General features: G+C 41.3%; 1 protein-coding gene across 5 annotated transcripts in view; it reads left to right on the top strand.

Moving 5' to 3' along the window:
• CLOCK (clock circadian regulator) overlaps window positions 1-26010 on the top strand; it is a 101815-nt gene extending 75805 nt beyond the window's left edge. For 4 of the 5 annotated variants that reach the window (XM_019553225.1, XM_019553223.1, XM_019553224.1 and 1 more), the window contains 12 exons: window positions 4298-4380; window positions 4573-4679; window positions 5635-5782; window positions 5961-6036; window positions 6621-6762; window positions 8626-8726; window positions 9748-9837; window positions 12102-12260; window positions 17470-17676; window positions 18791-18999; window positions 19399-19660; window positions 24571-26010. In XM_019553225.1, the coding sequence (XP_019408770.1) occupies window positions 4298-4380; window positions 4573-4679; window positions 5635-5782; window positions 5961-6036; window positions 6621-6762; window positions 8626-8726; window positions 9748-9837; window positions 12102-12260; window positions 17470-17676; window positions 18791-18999; window positions 19399-19660; window positions 24571-24771 (1785 nt within the window). In that variant the 3' untranslated portion in view covers window positions 24772-26010. The remainder of the gene's footprint in view (window positions 1-4297; window positions 4381-4572; window positions 4680-5634; window positions 5783-5960; window positions 6037-6620; window positions 6763-8625; window positions 8727-9747; window positions 9838-12101; window positions 12261-17469; window positions 17677-18790; window positions 19000-19398; window positions 19661-24570) is intronic. The other variant, XM_019553226.1, reaches the window with a different exon arrangement.
• Window positions 26011-26285: the final 275 nt, after the last annotated feature.

Raw genomic sequence — 26285 nt, 5'->3', positions numbered from 1 at the left:
TTTATAGTTTTCCTAGTTTCTTTTATTTTTTCCTTCAGTCACAGAGACTATAAGCTGCTTTCTCTAAACAAGATGTCCATTTCCACGTAGCTGCCTTCTAAACTATGGAAAGTATCAGTTTTGTAGTTCAACCCTCATTGCCCTTATCTTGTACTATGTCTCAGAGTCTGTCAGCCCACATGATCTTAACAAAATGTATGGTATCAATGCAGCTCACCTCAGAAGAAACAGTCCAGGCATTTCTTTACCTTAAAAACTGACTGATTCAAAGATGGTCCCAACATCAACCAGGAAGCCACACTCAGATCAAATTCAGCAGAGCAGTTATTTGTGGGGTACACCAATAAAGATTTTCTTGGCTGATACTGGTAGTCGATGGTTAACATTAATTGCTGATGCCGATCCGTTAACCAATATTTAGTAACTACTGACATAAACCTTTTTTCTGTTTGTGTCTCTGTGTGTGTTAGAAATGCAAAACACACACTTCCTGCCTGGTTCAGCCCTTGATGAGGAAGGTGGTGACCTCCTTATTCCCACACATATCTCCCTCTCACATGTGGCTCCTACCTGCAGCTGCGTTCGGAGCCCCAGAGTATGCAGCGGGCAGTGTTTGGAGTCCCAGAGCACACTGCTGCCTCAGTGTTGGTGAGCCCTGTGCAGCTGAGGTCCTGTGGCCTGTAGGGCGAAGCCGCTTTTGCAAAGGCACCTGATGGAGCAGATTGTCTCTCGTGTTACCCTGCCTGCATGCAGCCCAATGTCTCCATGCCAGTCCTGTTACTTGGCAATCCCGTGTGCGCAGCAGGGGCCTATGGCAGTGGCAGCAGGAGCCAGTAATGGTCCTTTGTTGCTGAGCACAGTGTCCTGCGACCACTCCCTGGCACCCCCTCCCCCTCCTGCTGCTCGGCGGACCTGTAGTCTGCTATGGGCTTGGGCTGGCAGTGAGATGCAGGAACTGGGCTGTACTCACCAGGGTGCTCCAGGCACGCTGCCATAATTATCAGCTACAACGATGAAAAAAGCCAATAGCCGCTAATGTCATTTCTCCTTTTTTTATTGGTGCCAATCCGAGAGCCAACTGATATTGGCACACCCCTAATTATTTGTTCAAGTATAGCAACTGATTACTTATGCCAAGAGGGAATTCAGTCTATTCTAGATGCTTGTAACTACTGCTGGTCTTACCCAAGAATGAGATGTTGCCTAGACTGCAGGGACATCTGACATACTACAAATATGTGACTCAGGATACTAGATTACACACAGTGCTTGTAGGAGGACTGAGATACAAATGTTAAGCACAACTGACATCAGGTAGTCATGCTGATTCACATACATATTCAATCTCTGTTGGTCTTAGGCTTATGGAAAAGTTCAGTGAATGATTACAAGGTCTTTACTCATTTTGTTTCCAACAAATCCGGTAACAGATGCATTTATGTTAGAGTGGAGAGCCAAACTGGGAGGAAGGCAGATGTAATCAGGTGTGGTAGGTATTCCGTCCCGAAAGAAAACTCCTGATGATTTGGGATTTCAAAATATGGCCATTGTATCAGTATGAATTTGTTACATCTTGGTTGGCAGCGTGGGATTGAAAGAAATAGTCTAGTTGTGGAACTTCTAAGAACCAGAAAAGTGTCTCTTTCAAAAGGTCCCACATTCTAGTAGCTTGCAATGTTCTTACAGACTTCATCAGCATGGAGAACTTTAAGAGGTTTCTGAAAAATAAGTGAGATTCATTTTCAACAAATATGAGTTCTCTGCCATTGATCTTTTTGCAACAAAAGCAAGTTTTGTTCAAAGGATGGTCAAAGCTTGGGCCTGCCTTCCGATACCATGAGATTTATGCTGTGCTATGTATTCCCACCACTTGTGCTGATCACAAAGTGTATCTTATGTCTAAAATGGGACTGTATCCACCCATCCAGAATCATCCTGGTCACCCCAGTCTGACCCAAACAGCAATGCCACTCTGCCCTTCAAATGAAGATCATTCAGCTGTCTGACAGTTGCTTATTTGGGATGTAGCTTCTACAAGATTATGAGCAGATCCTACACTCTAACCTCAGAGCCTTTGTTTCTCCGTTTTGATCTTGAGCAGCGTTTGATCTTCGAGAGGGTTGCTCTTGGAAGACAAAATGTCTTAGAATGCCAAAAAATAGGAAAAACTGTTCCAGACTGTGCTTTATGGCCAAATAAAAATTATTTAACCTTTGAATTTCTTATTGATTTTGTTCCTTCTCTTGAGGATTCATTTTAAACTCCAGAGGTCTTTAGCTCCACGAGGTTGCTTTTGGCAGGCATTTCAGCAATCCACACTCTCCAGTCCGGGAACATTCAATTTTTTTACAATCTGTGGTTTTTAGAGGTCTTATCAGAATATTCCGTTTCATGTAAGGATCCAGTCCCTCTATGAGACTTAAATCTCTTACTTGTGATCCTTTAAAACTTACGGATATCTGTATTTTTTTTCTTGGCTGCCAAACCATCACTGCAAAAGTAGCCTACTGATTGCTGCAAGTTCAGCAACAGACAAGAAAATTTTAATCTTTTGTTTTAGCTTCAGCATCTATGGAACTCTTCAAAACCTGAGACCTTCACACTACATTGTCTCCAAAGTGGTTTTGAACTTCCACCTCATTCAGACAATTCACTTAATCTCTTTCTTTTTCTTTACACATTGCATATCTGGAGGTGAGGAGATGCTATGTATATCAGATGTATGCAGAAGCCCTCTTTTTTTTTACATTCACAAAATAAAGGACTTTAGAGAAAAATGGTGCCGCGGTTCATCTTCAAATAGATTTTGTTGCTCTGTCAGCAGGAATACTGCTTGCAAATCACATACAAGTGGAATCTAGATGTACACAAGCACTTGGACAAAGAAAGAAGTTCCTTATTCCTATGATAACTGTTGTTCCTCAAGAGATTTTTGTGTACTCTCTTTGATTTGTTCTCCTTTTCTGTCCTTGGGAATCCAGTGCCATAACATTTCCAGTGCAATAGAATTGGGTCGGATTGGGTGATTTATGTCCTAACAAGAGGCACGAGGTCAGGCAAAGCACCTTGAGCATCCTGGAGATATTACTACCAACAACCTTGGATTTGGGTGCCCTGGTACATGCATACTTACAAGCAGATTGTACGTGTGCACAAAACATCTTGAAAAACAAGTGAAAATAGAAGTAAATAACAATTTCTTTGTCATGCAGTTTGTTGCAGAAAACATAGCATCAGCTGTGTATAGTGCATCTCTGTGCCACTGAATCAGTTGACATTTAATATGCTATATAATATACAGTATTTACTCAAATGTAATATGAGTCTGTCCTCCCCCCAACCCCATTCCCCCAAATCAACATGGAGGAAAAAAGCCCCATGTCTTATAGCAGAAAACCCCTCCCCCCTGTTAAATACATTGTCTATCATTAAACTTCTGCTAGGTTTTATTTCAGTCATGGAAATCAAATGAGAAACTGATTGAATGTAGACCATGCTGAGCGTGCCCATAAAACACTTGGCCTACATTGGACAAGTACTCCAATAGAAACCCCTTCTTTTTTCGGTTATCTTTAAAAAAACAAAACAACAAACAGGTAGTTGCTTCCCCAGGAGGGAACTGGCACTGGGCCTGGAGGTACTGCAGTACCAGGCCTGTACCAGGAGACCAGAACAAGCCCTGACATCCTCCCCTTGGTGCCAGAAATGCTGGATCTTAGCCAAAAGGCCAGGGTGCTGATGGAAACCTCTGTGTGTGTGTGTGTGTGTGTGTGTGTGTGTGTGTGTGTGTGCGCGTGCGTGCGTGCGTGCGTGCGTGTGTGTGTGTGTGCGTGCGTGCTTGCATGGCCCTTAAAAAAAAAAACAAAAAAAACCAAGTGGGTGGAATTGGACCAGGCTGTCCTGTACCTCATCTGCATATCAAAATTTGAAAGGTCCCAGGACTTGTGACAAGAACACTTAGTTCCAGTCAAAGTGGGGAGCTAATTAGCACATGGCTCCATTTTGAGGGGGGTCCTGTTGTAAGGCCATGTCCCCAGATAACTTGCTTTAATTCAGTTGTTCTTTCAAACCCTGAACTTCACTTCCAGCCTGTTATGAGCAAGAATAGATTCTGGTTTTGTGTACATCTTAATGAATAAAAACAATTTTGCTGCCTGAAAATAAGAGGCACTATTTTACATTAATTTGTCTGCTGTTTACTAAGCTTAATTTTGAAAGAGATTTGACGTTAAAAGAGCAGTTTTAAGAAAGAGACATCACATCTTTTTCTTTTCTTTTCTTTTCTTTTTTTTTTAAGGAAATGTGTACTGTTGAAGAACCCAATGAAGAATTCACATCCAGACACAGCTTAGAATGGAAGTTTCTGTTCTTGGATCACAGGTGCTATCCCTTGTGATGAATATTACATACTAACAGTCTGATTTTAATTTTTAGAGTTCACTGATTAGCATTAACTATTTAGAGTCAGGATTTAATTTTTATGAGCATTTTTTTAAGAGAACACAAACTAGATTGTAATTGGACTGAATTTTGTTTGTGTGAAAATAAAATAATAATTTCTGTATTACGTAGGGCGCCTCCAATAATAGGCTATTTACCATTTGAAGTTCTGGGGACATCAGGCTATGATTACTATCATGTGGATGACCTAGAAAATCTGGCAAAATGTCATGAACACCGTAAGTGAATGTCAAAACACTGCTACAAAAAATGTAAACATTTATGAGTTATGTGGAAGCCCTGTTTAATCATTGAGTTGAGTGGAGGGCACCAGGTGTTGTCAGAAATCCTTTATCATTCTGTCTCATGGTAAAATCAGCTGTAGCAGTAAAAATTTGTATTACAAACTTGCTTAGATTTCATTCCTGTACATTGCTAATTTTAAGATGGTAATGGACAATGCTTTTTTTTGTTTTTAAAATTATGTAACTTAAATTTAAAAATCCAACTGTGGTGTCAAGATTCCTAGTCAAAGTATTCAAATAAATTATGAAAATTTTCCTTCTACTTCTTTGAGAATTTAATTTTTAACATTTTTTTTTCAGTTTTCCTCTCATCTGACCCTCCTTTCCCATTGTTAGCTTTATTTCCTTATTTTTTCTCTCCCACTTTTTTCAGTATCTATTCCTTTTTCTCAACATCCCTCGTCTCCTTACATTCATTGTAAAAACCCTTTTATCTACAGAATGAGTCCAACATGATTCCTAGAATCCAGAGAAAATGAGGAATGAATGAAATCTGAGTACAAGTCTGATAAGAGTACTAACAAAATTGTTTCTTGGCAGATGTCAGGATTTTCCTGTGTATAATATGAAATAAAAATGTAATAAGTGTTCAGAAAATTTGATGATGAAAATTCCTACATTTTAGCTGGAGTGTACCTTGTAAACTTAGACTTTTAAAAAATTACATTAAAATTACTTGGAGAATTCCTCTCTTACTGTTACAGATTCCCCGTTAAACTTGGTGCTGTTCGCAATGCTTATTAAAAAGAACTACTCTTTTTTCAGCTTGTTTTGAGTTATTATAATACTATTAGCCAGATATGACTGCTGTGTAATATAAATCTTTGAGTTGTTGGATCACAATTCTCATGGTATGTAAAGTAAAGATGTCTTATTTTGTATCTTTCAGTAATGCAATATGGGAAAGGAAAGTCGTGTTATTACAGGTTCCTGACAAAGGGGCAACAGTGGATTTGGCTACAAACCCATTACTATATTACTTATCATCAGTGGAATTCCAGGCCAGAGTTTATTGTCTGTACGCACACTGTAGTAAGGTAATATTTTAATTGCTAAGTAGTTCTTCTAAATAAATGGTAATTGTATTGCTGACATTTGTTAGAAATTAAGAGAACAAGATGGTATGAAACTTCCTGACCTACATTTTGTTATGGGAGAAAAGCAACGTGAACTTTTAGAGGAAATAATGTAAAAATTGTGTTTGCCTTTCTATAGCTATGCAGAAGTTCGAGCAGAAAGAAGGCGAGAACTTGGTATTGAAGAGTCTCTTCCAGAGATAACAGCAGATAAAGTGAGCTTCCCATCATCTTTTATATGCTCGCTCTCGCTGTCTCTCTCACCTCGGGTTTCTTTTTCTTTTTACTGTATATAAATATGCAGTGTGTGGGGCCTGGTTCCCAGGTCAAATTTCTACACCCCTGTGGGCCAGATCCAGTCTGCAGGGCTGTTGATTGAACATCACTGACCTAAAGACAATACTGCTTCTGCCATAAAACTCACCCAACATGATTTTTTTCTTCATCCAAAAGACATAGTGTAGTTGGGTAGGAATCATTTTGTTAAAGGAGAAGGAAGTCAGTGTTGTAACACACTGACTGCTGGCATAGTACCTAGATCTTACAAGATTTGTCTTGTATGTTTTGGGGGTTTTATGGCTTTGCCTGAGATTTGCTTCACCTGGAGACAGACCCCCCAAAATGGAAATTATATGAACTTCCAGAGAATGAAAAGGATATTTCCTCTTCTACACGTTTACCTGTAAAAACTGTTGAATTTCTCCCAGATTTTCTTAAAATTTGGTAATAAGTGTTTGCTGGTTGTAATAGCTGTGTGCTGAACCACCCAATAAAACCATTGCTATTTGTACTTCTTCAGAGTCAGGACTCTGGGTCTGACAATCATATAAATACAGTAAGTCTCAAAGAAGCTTTGGAAAGATTTGATCGCAGCCCCACACCTTCTGCTTCTTCCAGGAGTTCAAGGAAATCTTCTCATACTGCAGTCTCAGATCATTCATGTAAGCATTTAACATTGAAAACAGCACTGTCTTTTTACTTCTCTACTCTTTAGGTTTTACTATTTTTATTAAATCCATATGTTGTATAGTTTCAAGCAGTTTGAATTTTGAAATTTCTCTTTTAGTAGCTCATCTGTTATTACTATGGTAGCTTGATGGCACTTCTGTACTACAAGATTGACATAGAAAATTATATTTTTATTAGAGGTGCACCAATATATTGGTGCCATATAAAATTGGCACTGATAAAAGGAAAATTAATATTATCAGCTTTTTGTGGCCAGTGTAGCCAATAATGCACCGATAAATATAATATGTCTTCCGGCTGAGGCCCCCAGACACCGTGCACATGCACACACCTGCACACATGCAGTGGCTAGGAATCCAGCTGGGTAGTATGGAGAGCAGTAGGGGTGTGCAAAAAGGGCCGTATTTGATGCGGATCCCTATTCAGCCCGAATCGGGGACAGTGATTTGATTCGGATCACTGTCTCAATTCAATTCGGCCGAATCCAAATCTGAAGATTTGATGCGGATTCAGAGAATCAGCTATTTGGCCAGAGATACAGCTTTAAATGTTTCTTCTACATACCTTGAGGTACCAGCCATGGCTCGTGAAAGCTGCAGTGCTGGGGCAGATGGAACGTACCACAGGAGCACGGGGGCAGCCCCTGCTTGCTTGGCAATGGCCCCCCCTCCACGCCCTCCTGGCTCAACAGTTGGCTGCAGGAGGACCCCAGGTGCCCCCCTGACTCAGGAGGCGCCAGTGTGGGGGGTGGGGAAGGGTCCCCCCACGCACTCCTTGGCAGACCTGGAAGTGGACCGGAATTGCCTCTGGTCTGCTTCTGGGTCCGCTGCCGGGCACACTGTGGACCCCTCCCACGCTCCCATGGGATGCTCCATCCACCCTAGCATCTCATGAGCCACCTGGTACCTTAAGGCATGTAGAAAAAACATTTAAAGCTGTGTCTATGTCTGAATCATTGAATCTCTCTGAATTGATTTGGAGGATTCCAGTTTGACTCAGGGAGATTAAAGGGTCTGCTGATTCAATTCAAATTCAGAAATTCAGCTGCTGAATTTGGCTGAATCTCTGCCAAGTCGAATTAGCGACCAAAACTTTGTACAGGCCTAGAGAGCAGTGCCCTGCAGCTAAGTCTGTGGAGGGGAAGAAGCATGGGGGAGGGCAGATCGAGGTCTCCATGGTGAGGGAGGGGCTGAGGCTGGGTGGTGAATGGGACCCTGGCAGAGTAGGACAGAGCCATGGATGGCTCATCCAGGGGATCAGTGTTCTGGTGCTTAAAAATAGCAGCAGAGATGCTTGAACTAAAGCTCATTTGATAAGCTTTAGTTCAAATGTCCCACTGCCATTTTTAAGTCCCAAAACACCATTCTCCTGGACAAACCTCCCACAGCTCCATCCCTCACCTGCCTCTGTCCTGCCCCACTCCCTCCCTCACTGTGGTGGCCTCGATCTTCCCCCCTCCATTCCGCTCCCCCTCTCCCCCCCCCAGACTTACATGCAGGGCGCTGCTGTCCACGCTGCCCAGCTGTATTCCTGTAAATTGGCTTACTGGATCGGTATCAGCCGGTATGCTGATCAGCTATCTGTATTGGCCAAGATAATCTTTATCAGTACACTCTTAATTTTTATATTTTGTACAAATAAGATGCCTTTAGAATGTCTGATATCAAAATAAAATCTTGTTTCATACTATCAGGTTATACAGTTATTTGAAATATATTTTTAAAAACTGAACCCCTTGATCTCTTGATTTGAAACTGAATTCCTTGATTTGAGACTAGAGTTGCAGGTTCAGTATGATCAACAGTGTCTCTTTGCCTTTACACTGATCATCTCAGCAACACCAACAAAGATGACAATGGACACTAGCACGCCTCCAAGACAAAATTTATCTGGCCATGAAAAGACCACACAAAGAAGATCATCACTTAGTAGCCAGGTAACTCTTTAGAGAAGCATCTCTACATTAAAATCCATTGTTTTCATTTGTTGAAGATCCTAGGTTTTGCATTAATTTTTTCTGGAGTTTGAATAGTAAGTACATGCATTTTCAGTAAGGGTATCAAAACTGTTTGTGTTTACATTAAAACGTAAGGGGACTTCACACAGGTGGGCATATGCCTAAAATGTTTTCAGGATTGAGGTCTTAATTCTGTTTTTATTCTCCTGTAACTTTTCACGCAGTAGGTGTATTAAAGCTTTTTAAAAGTTACATAATTCCTGCTTCCCTGATAATAATAGAAAATGAAAACGAGCCATTTGTCATTGGCTATTTGTACCCCAATTCAGTTGCATAAGGTGGTTGTGTTTCAGGGGAACTTTTAGTATTTAAGATTTCAATTTATTTTTACAGTAATCATTATCAATTAAATATTGAAAACAAAAAGTGTCTTTGCCAGTCTTGCAAATAACATTTCTACAGCACTGCAGTTCTAAAATTCCTTCTCCCCCCTTATTTATGTTTGTTTTCTTTTGACATAGTTCTCAACACGGAAATTCATGTAATCAGTTGAACATTCATATTCATACTGCTGCATATTTCCAAACATTGCAGGGAACATTTATTTCTTAAATGATTTCCTCCTAAAATATTAAAGCATATAAATGTCCTATAGGGGTGTAGGTTGTAGCCATGTTAGTCTAAGGACATAGGCAAACAAGGTTCTTTGAGTGAATCTGATATATTTTACTAGACCAACTTAAATAGTTGGAAAAAAAATTTCTTAGCAAGCTTTTGGGTTTTTTTTAAAAACTCTTCATCAGGTTGAGGAAGTCTCTGCAGTTGGTTTGTGGTCTTCAGATTCACCCAAAGAACCTTGTCTGCCTATAAATGTCCTAAACCTTTTTTAAAAGAAAATTTACACTTTTTGCCTTCTTGAAATTGATGGTTTCCCTGAGATTATTTCCTCAAAGTGTGGCATGCACTGTACTGATTATTGTGATATACATTTAAATTGCAGTCTTTAAGCTCTCAATCCGCTGGACAACCATTAGCACAGCCAATGATGTCTCAATCTGCATCTTTACAGATCCAGCCAGGCATGTCCCAGGTATGGATTTTTATTCATATACTGACCAGCTTTTTCAGCAACAAATCAAATTTGGCTTCAGAGGATTAAAGGTCTTTCTTACGAAATTAGTTCTGATGGAAGTGTATTTTATTCAAAGCACCTTAATTTCCATTCTGTTACTTTCCTCTGTATAGGAATGATTAAATTTACCTGAAAAGAACAGATGTTCCATTGATTTTTTTTTTAAATGGGTACAAATAATTGTTTTTGCAGTTTGTCATTTTAACATAAAAGTACTTGATTTTTCTAAAAGATCCCTATGTCCAAATGAAAAATTACTAGTGCTAAAAAGAAGTTTTAAAAAATCTTTCCCTTAATATACCAGAGTTTAATACTCAATTAATCCTCTTTCAGATTTGTGAGGGGGATGAGAGACTTGCAATGAAGTGGTATGATGATAGGGATCTATTCAGTAAGAAACAACTAATGTAAGGATCTTGGGCATCAGATTATGAAAACAGATTATTATAGATATCACACAGGCTTGAAAGGTATGTGCTGGTTAAATGTGATAGAAACGAAAGTGAAAGTGATGTGTTTGTTTTATATGTTGATGATTCCATAGCCTGTGCAGAAATAAGAAAGCATAATATGAATACAATCATATGAGTTCAAATCACTTTAGGGAAGGATAGGAGGCTTATCTGAGATTGAGTCTGAATGTGGATACAGGTCCCTAATGTTAGTGTGAAACTTCATGTGAGTATTTGTGGGAGACTTCAACTTCCCAGATACAGATATGATGATAGATGCTCCTAGTAATAATGATAGGATACAGTGGGGCTGAGGCTGGGGCTGGTCTGTTATTTAAAAAATAAGAACTTGTGCCATTTTAGACCAGGTTTTGGTAAATAGCAAGAATGTTAACAAAGAGGTGGTCATAAAAAAAAAAAAAAGTGATCACAAAGTTAGTTCAGTTTAAATTAAGGGTCTATAGGTCTTGAACTAAGGGTTTTGATTTCAAAATGGCACACTTAGAATTTTAGGGAACCAGGTAATGAAGCAAATAGGACTGAGAAGTGAGAGATTTAAATGTAGAAAGGGCTTGGAAGTTCTTTAATTCAAAAATGCAAAAACTATCTGCATCTTAACTCAGGAAAGTGTGGGAAGTACTTGATGAAAGGGTCTCCAAACCAAGCTGGATGAATTATTCCAAGAGGATGTTAGGATAAGCAGAGAGCACAAAAGGAAGATGGAGAAGGGTTTGAATCAGGAAAAAATCCTGTATTTAACACATGAGAAAATGTAGGGATAATATGAAAGTAGTTATGAAGTCACAGTGAGTTAGGCCTAGCTGCATAAATTTAAATAGCAAATGGCTCTTCAACCATACAATTTAAAGGGAGAACCAGGAAAGAGCAAGTGTGGTCATTATGCAATGGTAGATTAAAGATAATATAGGTATTAATATAGAATGTAAATTAATGTTTTGCCTCACTTTTCAGTAAGGAAATGATGTGAAATGGGAGAAGGCAGATCAATAATGTGAAGCAGGGCATGGAAATGGAAAATTTCACTTCCAGGGTGGAAACAAGACTCCAAATGTTCTCAAGACAAGGAAACTGAATGATGATTGATTAACTGCTTGCCCACCCTGTAGGCACTGTTGGGACAGAAACCTTGCTTATCTGTAGAGATCCTGGTTTTTTCTGATTAAAAAAAAATCCCCAATTTTTGGATGAAAAAAGTAACCCAAAATCCACCTTTTCCTGTGATTAAAATGAAATGTCACTAATACATAGATGCATATATAGTGGTGTTTCATTTTAATCTTGGAAAAATATGATTTTTGGGTTACTTTTTTAAATCTGAAAATTGGGATTTATTATCAGAGAAAACCAGGATCCCTGCTTATCTGAAAGACTGCATGGTAATGCTAAAAGTCAGCTGATGCTATCTATCTTGAAGGATGTACAATTAAGTGTTTTTTCTCATTCGGGATGCATATGGTGCCTAACTAATAATTCAGGCTTTCTTTTGTGAGGATGGGATTATTTGAGCACAAGCCAGCTTCTTTTGCTTTTGAGTTTTCCTTAGCAGGCAGTCAATCTAATATTAAATCTACAAAGTGCTTATATTTACGCATTGTTCCTTGAGCCTGCAACAGATGATGTGCCTGTAGCATGATACTAGGTGAGGCTTGGCTTTTGCTGCTGTTATGGAGGGGTTGGTTTTATCTTTTTGCAGATAAAATAGAGTATGTTTCTGATTTAAGTTTTTTAAACCTATGCCTTGCACTGCAGCCTATGTTTCAGTTTTCAGCTCAGTTAGGAGCTATGCAGCACCTGAAGGACCAATTAGAGCAAAGAACGCGAATGATAGAGGCAAATATTCATCGACAGCAAGAAGAGTTGCGGAAGATTCAAGAACAGCTTCAACTGGTCCATGGTCAAGGACTTCAGGTGGGTTACGGTTTAATTAAACATAGATCCTGAGTGAAACTCAGGCAGTTCTTAAGCATCTATATTACAGAGTTATATCCTCAAAATTCTTATTCAGTTACTGTCTAAACTTGGAGATGCACAACTTTGTAGGCAGTGAAACTTTTAACATTAAATTTCCCCATGGTTGGCACTTCCTGTAGCACTTAGGTCTGGAAAAAGCTAAAATACTAAAGCCCTGGAAATGGGTAGGACTTATTAGGCACTCATGTCCTTGGCATTTACTTCGGGCTTTTCTCCAGTTAGGGATGTTGCCTTTTGTGAATACCATTTTGGGAGGCCTAACTCTTTCCATGTCTGGTTTAGGAAACAACATGTCTAAAGCTATGTCTATGCCTTGGGGGGATGCTGCTGTTTTAACTAAGGGCATTTTTACATGTGCTCTAGGGTTGGGGGAGGGAGGAGCACTCTAATTAACACACCTGGAGGATCTCATGCATCAGTGTTTCCATGCTTCAAAATAAGCAACAGAAGCACTTTACCTAAGGCTCATCAAACAAGCTTTAGTGAAAGCACCCCTCCTGGCATTTTGAAGCATGGGTATGCTGATATACAAGATGTGGAGGCTGCTTGAGCGTAGTAATTGCCACACTCCATCAGACTTGATTAATTGAATCTGCTCCAATGCACTGTAATTATAGCGCATTGGAACAGCCTCCAGGCTCTTGTACAGGCAGACCAAGACAGCTGGAGCCCCGGGAATAGAAGCAAGCAGAGTTATTCTCATATGAGGATTTTGCTAGGAGAGCTTATATCAGCTACAGGGCACTACCTTTTCATACCATTAGCCAGCAGTCCTGCAGGGAGAGCTTTGTAATGTAGTTAAGTTCTGTGGACTCTACTGCAGAGGCCAAGCAGCTAAAAGCTAAGCACTTTGACACTGAGTGCCGTATCATTTGAGATCCCTTTCTTTTACCTAGTGGGTGCATCTACATGAGATGCTTTACTGCACAGCAGACTCATTTTCTGCGCAGTAAAGCATTGCCGTCTATACGTGCATGGCAGTTAGGGCACAGTAGACTAATGTACTGTGCTGCTGGATAGTTGCATTAGATACAAGTGGTATCTGACAGTGCAGTAAATTACTGTACTTAAATGCACGTGTAGACAGTGACATTAGGATTTGTTTACTCTGGCTCAAATTGAGCTGAAGTATATTCAGTCACATTAATTGTATATGTAGACACTGGAGGTGCACCAGTACATTGGTCTGATATCGAATTGGTCCCGATGTAAAGAAAATTGTCTATGTTGGATATCAGCCTCATGGGGCCAATAATTTGGCCAGTAAATGTCCGTGCTGCACGCAGCCTCAGCACAGCACTCAAGCAGCTAGGAGCACAGCCCGGCAATGTGGAGAGCTGCCTCCAGCTGGTAAGTCGGAAGGGGGAGGGGCATGGGGGGGCAAATCAGTGCCCCCCCCATCGTGAGGGAGGGAATAGGCACTGCCCAGAGGGGGGAGGGGGCCCACAAGATGGAGTCATGACTTGGGTGGGGGCAGCTCCTGCTGCTGCTTGTAAGCAGGGGCAGGGGAGCATGTGCCCCTGGATCTGCGTGATGCAGGGCTGACTGCAAGCCCCACCTCCACGCAAGCACTGGAAAAAGCTGTGGCTACACCGGGTAGTGGTGCGCCTGGGAGTGGAGCTGCAGCAAAATTTGGGGTGGTTGCATCTTCCTCCCAGCACCACGAGAGCCTGCTCCAAGTCCATCCCTTGGTGAGAAGAGCCTGCACAGTGCCAGCTCCAGCTCCACTGCACAGCTGCAGCCTGCCCCACACTGCACAGATCCAGGGGCGCACACCCCCCTGCCTTCCCAGGGTGCAAGCAGCAGTTGGGACATCATCAAGTTGGGTGCAGTGGCAGACACTCTGGAGAGCAGGGCTAGGATGCAGAATGACTTAAATAGACTGGAAAAAAGGTCTGCAATCAGTGAGATTAAATTCAAAAGGACAAGTACAAAGTCTTGCACTTGGGACAGAATAATTGCATGCACAAGTACAAACTGGAGTATGACTGGCTAGGGTGCAGTATTGCAAAAAAGGACCTGGGTTTATAGTAGACCAGGGGTTCCCAGACTGTGGTACACATACCTGTAAGGATACACAAGTCATCTTTGGGTGGTGTGCGAGAGAAATTGTGTAATGGTGGATTTAATTTTGATTATAATAATAATTGCCATTTAAGGGGTTAGAATATAAAACATAGGCTGGTAGGGGTACACAGGCAGCTGGTAAATCTGGAAGAGGGTATGCAATGAGAAAAAGTTTGGAAACCTCTGCAGTATACCGTAAGCTGAATATGAGCTGACAATCAGTATGCTGCTTTTGCAAAAAAAAAAAAAAAAAACAATAACATATTGGATTGTATTAACTGGAGTGTCGCATGCAAATCAAGGCATGTGATTCTTCTGCTCTGTTAAGCACTGATGAGGCCTTACTGGAGTATTATGTCTAGTTTTGGGCCCCCTACTTCAAGGAAGATATGGACAGATTGGAAAGAGTCTAGGGCACAGCAAAAAACCCGCACAATTTGAATCCTGTGGAGACCTAGTCAGGGAACTTCTAGAGGGGCTGGATATGTTTAAAACAGCAGGCCCAGATGATCTCCACCCCAGGGTGCTGAGGGAATTGGGAGGGTCATTGCAGGGCTCCTAGCGTGGCTTTACGAGCACTCATGGTGCTCTGGCCAGGTGCCAGACTGGAAAAAGGCTAATATAGTCTCCATTTTCAAAAAAGGGAGGAAAGAGGACCCAGGTAACTATAGGCCTGTTAGTCTTACCTCGGTCCTGGGGAAGTTCTTTGAGAAAATTATCCAGGAGCACATCTGCAAGGGACCAGCAGGGGAGATTATGCTCAGGGGCAACCAACTTGGGTTCATTAGGGACAGGTCCTGTCAGACCAACCTGGTGGCCTTTTACAATCAGGCCACAAAATCCTTGGACGCAGTTGTCACGGTGGACATAGTCTTTCTGGACTTTAGGAAGGCCTTTGACACTGTCTCTGACCTCATTCTCATTAAAAAGACTACGAGACTGGCATTGATGCCTACACAGTCAGATGGGTCACAAATTGGCTAGAGGGCCACACCCAGAAAGTGGTGGTGGACGGGTCATTTTCAACCTGGAGCTGTGGGCAGTGGAGTCCCCCAGGGCTCAGTCCTTGGTGTTTGACATCTTTATCAGCAACTTGGAGAAGGGGGTGAAAAGAACCTTGTTCAAATTCGCGGACAACACTAAGGTGGGAGAGGTGGGCCTGCTGGAAGGGAGAGACAGGCTACAACTAGATCTGGACAGGTTACAGGGGTGGGCAGATGAGAATAGGATGGGATTCAATACTGACAAGTGCAGGGTACTGCACCTAGGCAAAAAGAACCAGCAGCATACCTACAGGCTGGGGAACTCCCTTCTTGTCAGCACAGAGGTAGGAAGAGATCTTGGAGTCGCTGTTAATTCCAATATGAACGTGGGCCAATAATGCGAGAACATGGTCAGTAAGGCTAACCACACCTTGTCATGCATCCACAGATGCATCACAAACAGGTCCAAGGAGGTGATCCTCCCTCTCTGTGCGACCCTGGTCAGGCCGCAGTTGGAGTACTGCGTCCAGTTCTGGGTACCACACTTCAGGAGGGATGTAGACGGCATTGAGAGGGTCTAGAGGAGGGCCACTCACATGGTCAGGGGTATCAGGGCAGGCCCTACAAGGAGAGGCTACGGGACCTGAACCTGTTCAGCCTCCACAAGAGAAGGCTAAGAGGGTATCTGGTGGCTGTCTGTTAACTTACCAGGGGGACCAGTGGGGAATGGGAGAGACCCTGTTCCCCCAAGCACTACCTGGAGTAGCTAGGAATAGCAGCCACAAGTTGATTGAGAGTAGGTTCAAGCTAAACATCAGAAGGCACTACTTCCCAGTCAGGGTGGCTACGAGGTGGAACTAACATCCAAGGGAAGTGGTGCTTGCTCCTACCTTGAGGGTCTTCAAAAGGAGGCTAGGTAATCACTTAGCTGGGGTCATATGATCCCAGCATTCATTCCTGCCCATGGCAGGGGGTCGGACTTAATGATCTGCTCAGGTCCTTTCTGACCCTAACACCTATGAAACTACTATGACTTGCAAGGAAAAGCTGAAAGAGGTAGGGTTATTTAGTCTGGAGATGAGAAGACTGGGGGGCAGATTTGATAATAATCTTCAAATACCTGAAGGGTGATTACAGAGAAGATACAGATGGACTTTTCTTTATGGCCTTAGGGGACAGGACTAAAAGAAATGGACTCAAGCTGCAACAGAGGAAATTTAAGTTGGAGGTTAGGAGGACCTTTCTGAGTATGAGGGTAATCAAGCATTAGAACAGGCTACATAAGAGAAATCGTGGAATTTCCACCCTTAAAAATTTTCAAGAACTGGCTAGACAGACTCTTTGCTGGAATGTCTTGTCAGGGATGATTAGATATGCTCAAGAGACTAGATGAACCTCCAACCCTACTTTCCTATGATCCTAAGATTCCTAAATCCAAGTTCCATTTTTTTTTTCTTTTTAAATGTTGTACACTGCGGTTTAGCCTTTGACTGAATAACACTTTTTCTTGAAATACAAACAGTAAACCTTTGACTAAAATTATTATTTAGGCATCTCATTCTACTTGTATATGACTGGCATTATCAAAACTATTAAATATTGAAAGGAGTTATTCCAAACTGATGTGGATATGAGAGAAGGGAGAACTGGGCCCTTTAGGGTGCCTGTAGATGTGCAGGATGCTTGCTCCGATGCACTGTAGTTACAGTGTGTCTGAGCAGACTTGATTAATCGAGCAGCAGCAGTCTTGGTGTCTCACGTATTCAGCATCCCTGCACTTCAAAATGACGGCAGGGCGCTTTAATGAAAGCTCTTTAACTAAAGTGCCCCTGCCACCATTTTGAAGTGCAGGATGCTGAATACATGAGATGCTAAGGGCACTTTAATTATAGTGCCCCCCCACCTGAAGCACATGTAAAAATGCCCTTAGATTTTAACAGTATTTTCGACACTCTCTCAAAATGTTTACTGTATAGGCTTCAATCATTTTTCTGTTTTAAATTGTATTTTTAATATATCATATTAAAGATGTTTACTAATACTTCAAACCACCAGTAGATATTTTTTTTTAAACTAATTTGTGGATTTTCTTAAAGATGTTCTTGCAGCAATCGCCTCCTGGACTAAACTTTGGTTCTGTGCAACTTACTTCTGGAAACTCTTCTAACCTTCAGCAGCTTACACCAATAAATATGCAAAGTCAGGTTGTTCAAACTAATCAGATCCAAGGAGGAATGAATACTGGGCATATTAGTACTCAGCATATGATACAGCAGCAGCCTTTGCAAAATACTGTAACACAGGTAACGTTTATCATAAATGCCTAGACTGAGCAGGACTGAAACTCATAGGCCTGTCAGATCCTAGAGAGTATTATATAGAGAATTTCCATTAGTCAATGAAATAGTGTGCGCAACAAACACAGGTTTCATGTCTTCAATATTTATGGTAGAAATATTTATCCTTTTCCGTATTTTGCATTTTTCATTTTTAGTAAAATTCTGAAGTGTAAATGGTCAATAGCAACTAGCTCTCTGCATCAGTCTTCAGCTAGTCACTCTTTCTTTTTATGTGGCTTTTTCACTTAGCTTAGGAACTTGGTTTAAAATAGGAAAATATTGAAATGCCCTACGGTTTCATAGGAGACAGTAGAGGCCGTGGGTAGTACTTGGAACTTGCTTAAAACTTTTTTTTTAAAAGCTAGATTTAAATTTATTGGTGCCCTTTTTAATATATACTTTTAAAATTTGAAAACAAATTATAGTTAAAAAAAATACTTTGAAATTTATGATTTTAGTCACTGATCATTTCAGTTTTATTGCTAGGGAGTTTTGTGTGATTCTAGAGTCCTGAGATTTACTTTCGTATCCCCACAATATCTCCACTTTCAAAGACCTTTTGGCACATGTAAAGGGTTGGAAAAGGTAGCAGGAGGTGGCAAAGGAGACATACCAGTTACCATCTCAGTAAAAAAAGAACTTCCACCAACCAAAGTTTGTGTTAAAGTTTGTGTTGCAAGCTGGCCTCTGCTAAGCAAGAGACTGCAATTTTCCATGTGTAAGAGAGGAACCATACTTTTTAAGAAGAGCCAAGGGACTGGGAGTTAGGAACTCTTGGGTTCTACCTGACCATGCTGCTTACTGTTATAGCCTTGGAAAAGTCATTTCACCCATGCTGAGTCTTCTGTGTAAAAACAAAAAAAAAAAAAAAGAGAGAGAGATTAATATAGGTTTACAAAGCTGAGAGGAGGGCTATAATAATTTTTACAGTACTGCATAGGAACTTTTATCATTAACAGTTATTACTAAATTATTGTTATTGCACATGTATTTATACCTTTAAAGTAAATTATTTCTCTGTAATTTTATATTTTTACAATTGAATTAACTAATTTATAAAATTATTTTCCTTTTTTAGCATAATCAACCAAATGTGCTTAGCGGACACAATCAACAGACTTCTCTCTCCAGTCAATCACAGAATACACTTTCGGCCCCCTTGTATAACACTATGGTGATTTCCCAGCCAACGACAGGAAACGTTGTCCAGATTCCGTCAAGCTTACCACAAAACAATAACCAGAGTGCTGCAGCCGTAACCACTTTCACACAAGATAGACAGATCAGGTAACAACCAGGGAAAAGTTCATTCAAATGATTTTGCTAGAATTCCACATATTCAAAAAGAGAGAAAAGTTGCACCAAGAAGTTCATAGTTTTTTTTTAGTTTTGACATGTATTTATATAAATGTAGTCAGAGAAACAAATTTAACTCAAATTATGTCCTTGTCTCCCTGTTTAAACCAATGACATTGTAGGAGGTTGTGAAGGGGTCTTTGGGATGAGCATCTAGCCTATTACATTTTGAATTTTTGGAAAGGACAGGTTCATCTTGAATGACACTTTTCAGTAGTAGAGTTGGTGCTTACATAACAAGATCAGCATCTGAAATTCACCCAGGTTAGCTGACAGTGAATTTCTGCCAGACTAAGCTAAATTCACCCTGTCATGTCTTTCCTTTAACAGGTTTTCTCAAGGTCAGCAACTTGTAACAAAATTAGTTACTGCCCCTGTAGCATGTGGAGCAGTAATGGTACCAAGCACTATGTTTATGGGACAGGTGGTGACGGCCTACCCTACTTTTGCTGCACAACAGCAACAGGCACAGACATTATCAATAACTCAACAGCACCAGCAGCAACAACAGCAAGAGCAGCAACAGCAGCTCAGTACAGTTCAGCAACAAGCTCAGACTCAGCTGGCCCAGCATCCCCAACAGTTCTTACAGGTAATGTAACACTTCAGGAATTCTTGAGGAGGCACATATCTGAAAGTTCAATGTCAACGTATATTACAAGCCTATTGTCTGGAAATTGATTGTTCTAGTTGGTAGCCTTCTCTCCCAGAAGAAGTCTTATGCACAGAGTGAAGTTATTTCAAAGACCTTATTCAAAGTCATTTGTAATCTTCATGTTCAAAAGAACTAGTTTGGAAGACACTGAGTTTTTTATTAATCTACATACCACTAAGAGGGAAACAGGAGAAAAAGTATGTCAGTAAGGACAGGAAAATTGCTCTGATCGTAGTAGTGATTGAGGGCTGACCAAGAGTGGGTCATGTTATTGTAGATGTAGTTAGTCCCTGCTCTTAATAGAGTATGCTCTAAATCAGAGGTCAGCAACATTTTTGAGTGGCAGGCTGCTGCTTGTGACTAAGCTGGTGCCATGGACTGCCAATCCACCTTGCTGTTTTGAGTCACCACTCCATAGTACCCAAGCTGCCTGCTGCTGCCTCCACCACCCACATTCTGCCATTTCCCATCCCCAGTGACAGTAAGGGGGAGTGGTGAATTTGGTGGTGTAGGGGGTGAGAGAGAGCAGCATGGAGGGCACTGCAAGATGGGGAGACACTGGAGAAAGGGATCAGTAGCATGGCACAGGACATAAGAGGAATGCAGGTGGAACTGAACTTTCCCAGACTGGATCCAGGTGTTAGGTGCTGACCTCTGGTCTAAGGAAGTTGGGATGAGGGTATAACCTACCATTAGAGCAAACAGTGTGGTAGCAGCAAGTGTTATATTTCATATTTTAAGTAGGCAGGTGAAGGATTACTTAGGTGGAGGTGAGGTAAATGGAAGCTGAGAGGTACAGGACAGGGGAAGGAAGTGAGTAAGAGGGACAGGTATGGAGTTGAAAAACTTCTGATGGAGAGAGTTGGGACAGCCAGCCAATCAGCACAAGGTAGAGAAAGTTTTGTCCAAGCAGTTGAGCTCTCTGCAGATCCTGCCTCTGGCTGCTTCTGCAGGTGCTCCTACTAACTTGAAGTTTCTGGCTGGAAACTCTGTACTACTTTCCTCCAACGCCACATGGTGAGACAGTGCAATGAGATGCTATCCGGGCCCTGGTGTCCCCTATACAGGTCTTGGTTCACTGTGGTGCCCATTTGCCCCTTTGGTTTCTCCTGCAGGTGCTCCACATCAACCTGTCACATGGATCCTGCTTATACTATAGTGAAAATGCTTGCATGACATTAAGTAAAGAGGTGGGACATTTTGAAAACAGCCTGATTTTTTCCTTCTGGTTCCTATGAGAGCCTGTAGTGCAGCTGGAGGTGAAAGAGTCATGAATACAAAAGTGCTAGATTAGGAGGCAGCACTCCAGCTTACACTTTATCCTCTCTGGTTTTGTTGAGCTGCAGGAGCACACACTGCACATTGTCTTATGACTAAAGAGAGAGGAATCACTCCTTTTCTCAGAGGAGAGGGAGAAGAGAGGCTGGTTCAAAAGGGAAAGATAATAAAAGCCAAGAGCGCACAAAAACTTTACAATCAATAAACATAAAGCTTCTTCACATCTCCCTCTTTCCTCCAAAATATGTACCAGAAATTACAGAAGCCAAAAAGAACTGAGGGCAGAGGGAGAAGATATAGAATGCATTAATACAAGGAGAGACCATGAGAACAGCAGAACTAGTGTGCTGCGAAGTATGGCAGATAGAAAGGGTAGAACAAGGTAGCAGGGAGTAGAAAAGGAGACATGTCAGTTACCATCTCAGTAAGGGAGAACCTCCTTCAAGTAAAAGTTATGTTAAAGACATGCAAACTGGTCTTTGCTGAACCAGAGAACCTGTTTGAACCTCAAACTTTATGTTCTCTAAAGGAAGATAAATCCCTAAATAGTTTTTGTCCATAATACTACAGAATCATAGAAGATTAGGATTTGAAGGGACCTCAACCCTCTATTCAAAGCAGGACCATCCCTAACTGTCTCATCCCAGCCAAGGCTTTGTCTAGCTAGGTCTTAAAAACCTCCAGAGATGAAGGCTCCACAGCCTCTCTCAGTAATCTGTTCCAGTGCTTTACTACTCTTCTAGTGAGGGGTTTTTTCTAATACCTAATCTAAAAACTTCCCTTGCTGCGGTTTGAAACTATTGCTCTTTGTTCTGTCATCTCCCACCACTGAGAACAGTCTAGCACCATCCTCTTCATAACCCCCCTTCAGGTACTTAAAGGCTATTAAATTCCCCGCTCGGTCTTCTTTTCTCCAGACTAAATAAGCCCAGTTCCCTCAGCCTGTCCCCATAAGTCATGTGTCCTGACCCTCTAACCATTTTTTTTGCCCTCTACTGAACTCTCCAATTTGTCCACATCCATTCTATAGTGGGGGAGCCAAACTGGACACAGTACTCCAGATATGGCTTCACCAGTACTGAATAGAGGGTAAGAATCACTTCCCTCAATCTGTTGGCAATGCTCCTACCTATGCAGCCCAGTATGCTGTTAGCCTTCTTGGCAACAAGAACACACTGCTGACTCATTCAGCTTATGATCCACTGTAACCCCCACATCCTTTTCTGCAGAGCTGCTGCTTAGGCAGTTGGCCCCCAGCCTGTACTGGTGTATAGGATTGTTCCATCTTAAGTGCAGGACTTTGCACTTGTTCTTACTGAACCTCAAGAGACTTCTTTTGGTCCAATCCTCCAATTTATCAAGGTCTCTCTGAATCCTAGCCCTACCCTCCAGTGTATCTACTACTTCCCTTATCAGTGATACAAGAATGATAAAATAAGAAATCAAGTACACAAAGCACTGGATTAAAGTTGACAAATTCTTTTAGCATCACAGTTAAAGTTATGTGTTCTTGTAAAACCCTTCATTTACTATCAGCATTTATCCCTTCAGACTACAGTCCTCATCTTTTCAATGACAGAGGCAGGAACCCTCCTCAGGGCAAATATGTATGCATTCATGTAATTCAGGAGAAGATATTTACGGCTCAGTGTAAAGCTAGTCAGAAATTTTAATTGAATAATTTTGTTATTAGAATTTTGATTTACTGAAACTTCATAGGAATGCACCAGTATCAATTCAGTGTCCAGTAGGAAAGATTTCTCAGCTACTGGGTGGGATTTCTGGTCAGAGAGAGAGAGAAAACAGCTGGTGGCCTGGTAACTACGTCCACACATAAAAAGAGAGAGCATTCTTGGTCTGAACTGAGCAGAATAGGTATTTGAACTTAGACCTTTCACCTACCAGGTATTAAACCTAGGGTGTTAAACTTATCTTGTGCCCTGGGATGGATCCAGACCATGAGATTCCTCATGGACTGAATTTGGCTTGAAGTGGCAGCAAACTGCCTAGGGAGAGGCACACAAATGGCAGTGGGCCGGGCAGCCGCAGTGCAACAGAGAACTGTATTGCACAGCCTTTCTCACCTCTTCCAGATGGCCACACTGCCAAATTCCCTAGCCTGGTGGGACAGATGGAGCAGCTTTGCGGGCTAGATTCAGCCTGTAAGCCGTATGCTCAACATACCTGCACTACAGGGTTGGCTGGCAGGTGCTCCCCACTTCCACCTCAAAAAGAGCTGCACTGTTGAATGGGCTCCCTTGCAATTCTCCAGCCATAGCATTTTAATAAGTAGTTTACCTCTTACAGCCCAGTTGCAGTCATGAATCCAGATTTTCAAATGTCCTCACCTATGAGTGGATGTGATGTTTCATCACTTTTCTTCAATAAGTATAGCACCACCTTATGTTGGGAATGCAGCAAATTATAACCAGGGTTATTTGCTACTTGAAATAAAATAATAGGAGAGCACTTTGAGGGAGACTGCACAGGATTTATTTTCCTTTCTAAAACACATTGTGTCCTGCCAGGTTAGTGTTCTACCTTTCATTTCTTAAGTTGGCTTTCTCAGTTTGGTCTGGACCAAATCCCCAAATCTTCCCATGTGCATTATTTCCAAGAACATAGGATGTGCCATACAGGGTAAAACCAATGGTACTTCTACCCTAGTATCCGATCTCTGACAACGGCAGAAGTGGATGCTGTATAGGAAGAGCATCCAACTGGGTATATCGTTGGGACAGCATTTCGCAACCTGTGGGTCGCAACCCAAAAGTGGGTCATGAGAATATATGAGAGGGTCATGAACAAACTTTAAAAATGGATGGTCCTTTAAAGGAGAAAATGTGGGAAACCCTGGCTTTTCCCTTCCAGGTTGGCAGAGTTCCAGCCTGGAAGGGGCTGGCTGCTCTCCCCCCATGCCCTCCACCACCACCAGCCCCACACACTGCAGAGCTGAAGCCTGGGGGTACAAATAAAGGTTGAGAACCACTGCTCTAAAGCAGGGCAAAATGGCAGATCCAGCCATTCCATTCCCCAGAAGCCACTGCCCACATCACTGTGGCTGGCTTCCGTGGAGACCCCAGGAAGGAGGGAGCTGTGACCGTATGGGGCCAGGGTTTTCATAGAGACCAGCCCCAGCAGCTCTGGCAAGGTATGCAGCATGGCAGGGAGCTGCTCTAGGACTGGGATTTGGATCTTGAAGCAATGGCAGCGTGGTCTGGAGCCCAGAGCCACAGTCTACTGGCTGCATGCCCCTGCCTGGCACCCACCATTCTGAGCTACACGGACACATTAAATATTGAGCCTTAGCATTCTATGCTTCATTTTAATGCAGATGAATTGTCACTGGTATGGAGAGAAATTAAGTACAGTTGTTCCACAGGTACTCAAATCAAAATATACATATGCTTTGGAAGGTAGGTATTTTATTACAAAGGCATCTTCACTTTGTTCAGTTGTAAGTGAATATGTGGAGAGTCTGATGTTTCACCTCACGTGAGAGATTTAAAATGTAATTAGCCTTGTATTCTTGGAGCAGCAGGAAATAATGCTGTGTTTCTGTGTTTTAGACGTCCAGGTTACTTCACGGAAACCAATCAGCTCAGCTCATTCTTTCTGCTGCTTTTCCACTACAACAGAGCACTTTTACTCAGTCTCACCACCCACAGCATCAATCGCAGCAGCAGCCGCCGCAGCAACAGCAGCAGCAGCAACTTTCGAGACATAGAACTGACACCATGACTGATCCTTCCAAAATTCAGCCGCAGTAGCATGAGGCTCTGCTTCTTCTGGAAGCAAACTGCAGGGAGGGGCTGCTCCATAAACAGTTGCACTGATGATAGTAGAGGTAGAAGTCTGAAGGCTTTATAAAATACAGTATTGAGAGCTCTGCTTCTAACTTCTGGAACCTGTTTGCAGAAGGTAATATTGCAAGATGCTGTTGAGGTACCTTAGGTAAAAGAAGATGGCAGGGACAAGGCCAACTTTGACAGTGTTTTAGTTGCCCCAATGTCTGTGGTGTTTTAAAGGATATTCTGCCATGTTTAACTTGTCCAGATCCAGTCACAAACCCTAAGTGAACTGAAAGGGCACTAAAAATGTTGGTATTTTTTATCAGTCCTGTAAATTTATCAAGTGTTACAATGGACATGCTGTTGCTGTAGCAATTGTTTGCATTTACTTACAATAATGCTACACAAACAGTCCAAAAGACATGACATTTTTTTCAGATTATTATTGGACAGTAAATATTTTCAAAATGTTGTGTGGAATCAAATTCTCTATTGTACAGATGCTGTAAAATATTGTGTATATGTCTGCATAAAAGGAGAGAGAGCAAAATATTTTATATGATGCATGAAAAAAGTAATCTGTTATTTGTAGGTTTGAATATGTTTCCCTAAATTCTCACACCATACTCAGACTAATATTTTCCTCTGTTCTACCCCTTGTTTACAACATGATGCATCATAAGTTTCACCTGTAGTATGGGCACAAGTCTCTTGTTTGTGCTTTGTCTGTGATGTCACGGTTTGTTCGGTGCGGTATGGTGTGCTGGTTAGTTGACTTTTTGGGGTTAAATTATTGATGAAACTGTTTGAACTGACAGTCATGTTTCAGGGTTCAAAACATTCGGATCCGTAAATATCATCCATCATTTCATAATTATACATTGTTTTTATTGAAAAATAGGAATTTGCACTGCTTTACTGTGGATGGTTTGGAATTTTACTCCCCAAAGCTATCTTTTGATATAGTTCATAGTTGGAAATATTTATGTAAAAGGTTTAAAAAAAACTATATGAAAGTAATTTTCAAGAATGTTTCAGTTATAGAAGTAATTTGCACAAAAATATATTTACATTTAATAATGTTTTAGGCACTTTTTAATCACCTTCTCTGTGGTGAGAATTGTAACTTGCTAAAATATGTTGGAATCTTTTTATTCTCCTTTCAAAATTAGACCTTTCTTTAGTCAGAACTGATTCAGGGTCATTTTAAAAACAAAAAAAAACCAACAAAAAACCCATAGTGCCTTGATTTTAATTCAGGTGATAACATTGAACATCTTGATTATGTTGTCTTGAATCTGTAACCATTTACAATTTTGAAGTCTTGGTACATTGTCAACAAAACCTGTATCTGCTGCATAGCTGTTTCTCTATGGTATTAATTTATACAAGCATTTGAAGTCGTCCGAGTTAAGATCCTGAGCATTTTTTAAAAGAATGAAACACCATTCAAATGCTAATCTGGAACAGATATATGATTTACCTTGAAAGTG

The sequence above is a fragment of the Crocodylus porosus genome, unplaced genomic scaffold (assembly GCF_001723895.1).
Source record: "Crocodylus porosus isolate Cpor-Errol unplaced genomic scaffold, CroPor_comp1, whole genome shotgun sequence".
NCBI lineage: Eukaryota > Metazoa > Chordata > Crocodylia > Crocodylidae > Crocodylus > Crocodylus porosus.
Note: the sequence above shows the minus strand (reverse complement) of the source record. Positions and strands in the feature narration are given on the sequence as shown.